This window comes from Thecamonas trahens, assembly GCF_000142905.1.
Source record: "Thecamonas trahens ATCC 50062 unplaced genomic scaffold supercont1.21, whole genome shotgun sequence".
Lineage (NCBI taxonomy): Eukaryota > Apusomonadida > Apusomonadidae > Thecamonas > Thecamonas trahens.
The window spans coordinates 327,667-333,457 of NW_013657659.1; the positions used below are offsets into that span (position 1 = coordinate 327,667).

At 66.5% G+C, this 5,791-nt stretch overlaps 2 protein-coding genes across 2 annotated transcripts in view; one reads left to right on the forward strand and one right to left on the reverse strand.

Annotated features, from left to right (window-relative positions):
• Window positions 1-89: 89 nt before the first annotated feature.
• AMSG_05125 (Ras protein-specific guanine nucleotide-releasing factor 2) lies at window positions 90-4,592 on the forward strand. The gene has a single exon (XM_013902717.1). It carries the CDS (start codon window positions 777-779, stop codon window positions 4,521-4,523), a length of 3,747 nt encoding a protein of 1,248 aa, XP_013758171.1. The 5' UTR covers window positions 90-776; the 3' UTR covers window positions 4,524-4,592.
• Window positions 4,593-4,898: 306 nt separating this feature from the next.
• The window catches only part of AMSG_05126 (actin, plasmodial isoform), a gene marked incomplete at its 5' end in the record, with an annotated part of 3,991 nt that continues 3,098 nt past the window's right edge, over window positions 4,899-5,791 (reverse strand). Inside the window, one exon of the mRNA XM_013902718.1 lies at window positions 4,899-5,782. Within this exon, the coding sequence (XP_013758172.1) occupies window positions 4,934-5,782 (849 nt within the window). The 3' untranslated portion in view covers window positions 4,899-4,933. The remainder of the gene's footprint in view (window positions 5,783-5,791) is intronic.

The following is a 5,791-nucleotide window of genomic DNA, read 5'->3' on the forward strand; positions in this document are numbered from 1 at the left end:
GGGGGGGTTCAGGCATGGTTGGTGGGAAGAAGCGAGTGTTGCGGACATGGCATGGCTTGGCGGACTCACGGTGGGCATCAAGGGGGGGGGGGGGGGGGGCGACTCGGGTTCCAGGTAGGCTTGTGGGTAGAGCATGGATCTATCTCCACCAGCTTCAGAAGAGTGGGGAGAGGTACCAGCGCAGCCTCGCAACGACCTGGAACAGCTGCTCGATAGGCAAGCAGGAGCGGGTGGGTCTGCGCCGGCGGGCTTGCGGGTGGCGCGGGCGCGCGGCGAGGTGCGCATGTCTTTGCAAGTCGGAGTCAAGGAGTTTCAGTTTGACGGCAGCTCGCAGGCAGGGCCGGGCAAGCTCCGGCCTGCAGCGCCGGCCAAGCTGCGACCTGCAGCGCCGGCCAAGCTGCGGCCGGCTGGGCGGCCGCAACGCCGGCCGTCGGGGCCAATCGCAGGCACAGTCAGCTCGCGGCTCAAGCAGCTCGGGCCGGGCCTCATTCTGCCGATGCCGGGTGGGCCGCCGCCCAAGCGCAGGGCGCGGCCTGTGTCGATGATGGGGCCCGCGGGGGCGACAGGAGCGGGGACGGTGGCGGGGGCGGTGGCGCCTGTGAGGGCGGAGGCGGAGGCGGAGGCGACGGGCAGTCGGAAGACGCTCGACGTGTCGTCGCACAAGGCCAGGGCGAAGGCGTCGGCGCGGGCAAGCGGGCGGCGGCGGCCGCCGAGTCGGAAGCGGGTGGCGCGCAACAATACCAAGCGGCTGGGGAGCTCTGCAGGAACGGGCGTGGATGCAGGAGGCGAGGGGAGCAGGAGGCCAAGGTGCAGGAAGCGCACCAATGCTGGACCTCTCGGCGGCGCGGTCGCGGGCAGCGCTCGGCGCGCCGTCACGCGAGCGCAGGCCATCGACGCGGATGGAGCGGCCGCCGGCGTCGCTCCTGGTGGCTGGCGTGCTCGGTGAGTCGGGCCCGCGAGCAAGGCCGCGCGCAAGACCGTCGCCGGCCAAGCCGTCGTACACAAAGCCGCCGCGCGGAGCGGCGGTGCCCGGCAAGCCGCCGCGCGCAAAGCCGCCGCGCGGAGCGGCGGTGCCCGGCAAGCCGCCGCGCGCAAAGCCGCCGCGTGAAGCGGTGGTGCCGGGCAAGCCGCGGCGAGCAAAGCCGCCGCGGGCCAAGCCGCCACGCACAAAGCCGGGCAAGCCGCCGCGGGGGGCCACCATTGCAGGCGCAGATGGAAAAGTGGTGGCAACGGCAGCAGCGATGGCAGCAACGGCAGCTGGCGACAGCCAGCGGGGACGCGCGCAGTCGGAGAGCGCGGCAGTGTGGACCGACGAAAGCCCGCCGGCGACGCCGACAACGCCGAGCACACCGAGTGCGAACGGCGGGCTGTTGGGGCTCCCGGGCTCGCGCGAGAACGTCGAGCTCGCGCCGCCGGAGACCGGGCCAATCCTGCTCTCGGTCGGATGGAACAACGCGCGCAAGATGATGCGGTTCGCCAAAGAGTCGTACGTGGGCGAGATGATTGCGGCGATTTGCGAGAAGTTCTCGCTCTCGTTTGCCGATCCGTACATGGTGCAGGTCCAGGGCGGGCCGCTGATGTACCCCGACAAGTATGTGTGCGAGTATGGGCTCGCCAACCTGGGGCGGATCGAGGTGGTGGAGGGCGACTATCCGGTGGACGGGTTTGGGCGCGAATCGCCCGAGCCCGGGCTCGGGCTAGACGCGTCTGCCGAGCGGCTGCGCAAGGTCTCGATGACGTCGCTGGTCTCGGAAGAGTCAGAAGAGTCTGCAGCGGTGGAGGAGACAGCAGACGTGTTCCTCTCGGTCGAGCACGAGTCTGTGCGCAAGCTGCTGCGGTTCGCGCGGAGAGCAAGCGTGGCAAGCGCAGTGGCTGCAGCCGCCGCCAAGTTTGGCGTCGACGCATGCCACTACGGATTTTCCGGTGAACGCATCGGACCGCTCGACCTGGACAAGACGCTCGGAGACTATAACCTTCAGATGCGCGATTTAGTGTTCCTCCAGGAGGGCGCGCAGCTCGCCAAGACCGGGCTGGACATCCCGGAAGTCGACGGGCGAGAGATCATGCTCGCGTTCAGGTACAACATGCAGGAGAAAGTGCTGATGGTGAAGGAGCAGCTCGAGGTGCGGCACGCGGTTGTCCTCGCGTCGCGGAAGTTCTTCATCAACAAGCCGCAGCTGTACGCGCTGAGCCACGCCGGGCACGGAGTGCTCGAGCCGCACGCGCAGATTGCGTCGTTTTGCTTTGGCATGCGCGAGGTGCTCAACCTTGAGCTCGCAGTCCGAGCCTGCGAGGGCGCGGCGCCGTCGTCAGCGTCCGAGGGCCTGGGCCCGGCGTGCGGGCGCAAGTCGTTTACCGAGGACGGGCGGGACGTCGAGGGCGACGTCGTGCTCTCGGTCTCGAACCAGCAGGCCTCGGTCTTCAAGATTATGAAGTTTGCCAAGGCGTGCCTGGTGGGAGAAGCGGCGCAGGTCGCGGCGCGGCGGCTGTTCCTCGAGCCTCAGGGCGCGTACCTCTACTCGCACAAGCACGGGCGGCTGGAGGCGTCGCTCCCGCTGGCGACGTACATGTTTTCGGACCGCGAGGAGGTGCTGCTGCGGCTCGGCGCAGACTCGGGTACGAGCAGCGTGTCGGGCGCGGTGGGCAAGGCGGCGATGACGTCGTCGGCGGGCGCGGCGTCGAAGCGGGCGTCGGTGCTGCAGGACGTGCTCGCTGGCGCGGCGGTTGTGGTGGTGGTCATGCACGAGCCGACGTCGCGGATCAAAATGGTCAAGGCCGAGCCAGGGCAGACGGTGGGCGAGCTGGTGGAGATGCTCGGCAAGAAGTTCATGCTCGACGACGTGTGGCGGTACTCGCTGACCTCGCCGCGGATGGGGGTGGTGTCGGACAGCTCGGCGCTTGTCGGCTCGCTCGGGCTCGGCATGCAGGAGGAGCTGAGCTTGGTCATCAATCCAGGCGCGGTCAAGCCGGCAGAGGCCAAGCGCGAGGAGCGCGAGCTCGAGCCGGTGGTCGGGTCGTTCTTCGGCGAGCCGTCGCCGCTCCTCGGTGGGCGCGGGCGGGTGAGCCTCGGGTCGAGCTCGGACGACGACGAGGGCGGGATGGAGTACCTCCGGCCAACGGCCGGCGGCGAGCTCGACGCCGCAGTGGCGTCGTCGCTCTCGCCGGCTGTCTTGTCGTCGTTTGCGCGCGAGGCCGGCGGCGGGTGCGAGTCGTACTTTGAGTCGGGCTTTCCGGACGCGGACGGCGTCGCGGCCGAACGGGACAACGGCAGCAACGGCGGCGACGGCGGCAACGCGGCTCCCTCTGAGGCCGGCGAGACCGTGGCCGGCACGCCGGTGGAGCTCTTTGCCGAGGCTGCCGAGCGGGCACTGACGATGGCGCAGAGCGTGGAGGCCGAGGACGAGGACGCCAACGCCGCGTTTGTGGCCGACTTTCTGCTCATGTTCCGGTCGTTCATCGAGCCGATCGAGCTCCTCCAGTTCATCATGTGGGAGATGGTGCCCGGAAGTATTCCGCGGAGCGAGCTCCTGGTGCGGGTCGACCCAGACCGCGGGGTCTTCAACCGTGCAGGCGCGCTCGTGCTTCTGCAGGAGTGGCTCTCGACGCACTTTGAGGACTTTACAAGCGACCCGCTGCTGCGGATGAGTATTATCCAGTTTGCGCACACCTTTCTCGAGGGCGCAGAGCGCGACTGCCTGCTCGCGCTCGTCCACTGCGGGGGCGAGGAGCAGCAGGCGCCGCTGCCGAGCTACGAGGCCGAGGTGGCAGGCAAGTCGATCAAGTGGCACAGCGTGTGGATGCAGACCGAGGTCTCGGTCTTTGCGCAGCAGATGACGCTGCTGGAGCTCTCGCTGTACCAGCGGATCCTCCCGCGCGAGCTGCTCGACCAGGCGTGGACCAAGGATGAGCTCAAGAACACCCGGGCGCCCAACGTGACCGCCGTCATCTCGCATTTTAACAGGTTCTCGCGGTGGGTGGTGACGGAAATCCTCATGGCGCGGCGGCCGCAGAAGCGGGCAGCCATCATGGCCCGGTTCGCCGAGCTCGCGGTCCAGCTCATGATCCTCAAAAACTACTCGGGCGTCATGGAAATCCTCTCCGCGCTCAACTCCTCCGCAGTCATGCGGCTGAGAAAGACCTGGGCCAAACTCCCGCCCGAGGCGCTGACATCCATCAACAACCTGCAGGTCCTCGTCTCGCACGAGAAAAACTACAAGTTCCTCCGCGACCAGCTCGCGTCCGCCAAGCCGCCGTCTGTCCCCTACCTTGGCCTCTTCCTCTCAGACCTCGTCTTTACCGCAGACGGTAACCCCAACTCGACCGAGGACGGCCTGGTCAACTGGATCAAGTGGAAGCAGTACGCCCGCATCGTCCGCGCCCTCCGCAAGCCCGCCCGCGGCGCACTCGCCATCACCCCGCTCCCGGTCGTCCAGCACTTTCTCACCCACCATCTCTCATACATCGACGAGTCGGACGCGTACGATCTCTCGCTCGAGCTGGAGCCGCGGAAGAAGAAGAAGTAGTACACTAGTCCACGTCGTCCATGGTTCATCGTTCGAAGGCGAGTCCATTAATATCAGGAGCTAGCCCTAGCCCTAGCCCTAGCCTTAGCCCGAAACCCCAACCCCGCCTCCCACAACCCCCACCCGCCACCCACAACCATACACACACCCACAACCTTACACACATACACATACACATACACATACACACATACACACATACACACACCAACCGCCATCGCGCGCAGCAACAGATTGCCTTGTGCGTGTCTCTGTGTCTGTGAGTTTCGCTGGGCCGTCGCCGCAAAAACGAACCAAAAAATCGATTCGGATCAAGATCGCCCGCTGTACACGGACACCGCGGCATGGCCAACCACCCCTACCAAGCAAAAAGGGTAAGACAAAAACCGCTTTAAAGCTTTGTTGTACGCTTAGAAGCACTTGCGGTGCACGATGCTCGGGCCAGACTCGTCGTACTCCTGCTTGGAGATCCACATCTGCTGGAAGGTGGAGAGCGAGGCGAGGATGGAGCCGCCAATCCAGACCGAGTACTTGCGCTCGGGCGGGGCGATGATCTTGATCTTGACGGTCGACGGGGCGAGGGCGGTGAGCTCCTTCTGCATGCGGTCGGCGATACCCGGGAACATGGTGGTGCCGCCGGAGAGGACGCAGTTGCCGTAGAGGTCCTTACGGATGTCGACGTCGCACTTCATGATCGAGTTGTAGGTGGTCTCGTGGATGCCGGCGGCCTCCATGCCGAGGAACGACGGCTGGAAGAGGGCCTCCGGGCAGCGGAAGCGCTCGTTGCCGACGGTGATGACCTGCCCATCGGGCAGCTCGTACGACTTCTCGAGCGACGACGACGAGGCAGCGGTCTGCATCTCCTGGTCAAAGTCGAGGGCGACGTAGGAGAGCTTCTCCTTGATGTCACGGACGATCTCGCGCTCGGCGGTGGTGGTGAACGAGTAGCCACGCTCGGTGAGGATCTTCATCATGTAGTCGGTGAGATCGCGGCCGGCGAGGTCGAGGCGGAGGATGGCGTGCGGGAGCGCGTAACCCTCGTAGATCGGGACCGTGTGCGAGACACCGTCACCCGAGTCGAGGACGATACCGGTGGTACGGCCGGAGGCGTACAGCGAGAGCACGGCCTGGATGGCGACGTACATGGCCGGGGTGTTGAAGGTCTCGAACATGATCTGGGTCATCTTCTCGCGGTTGGCCTTCGGGTTGAGCGGGGCCTCGGTGAGGAGGACCGGGTGCTCCTCGGGCGCGACGCGGAGCTCGTTGTA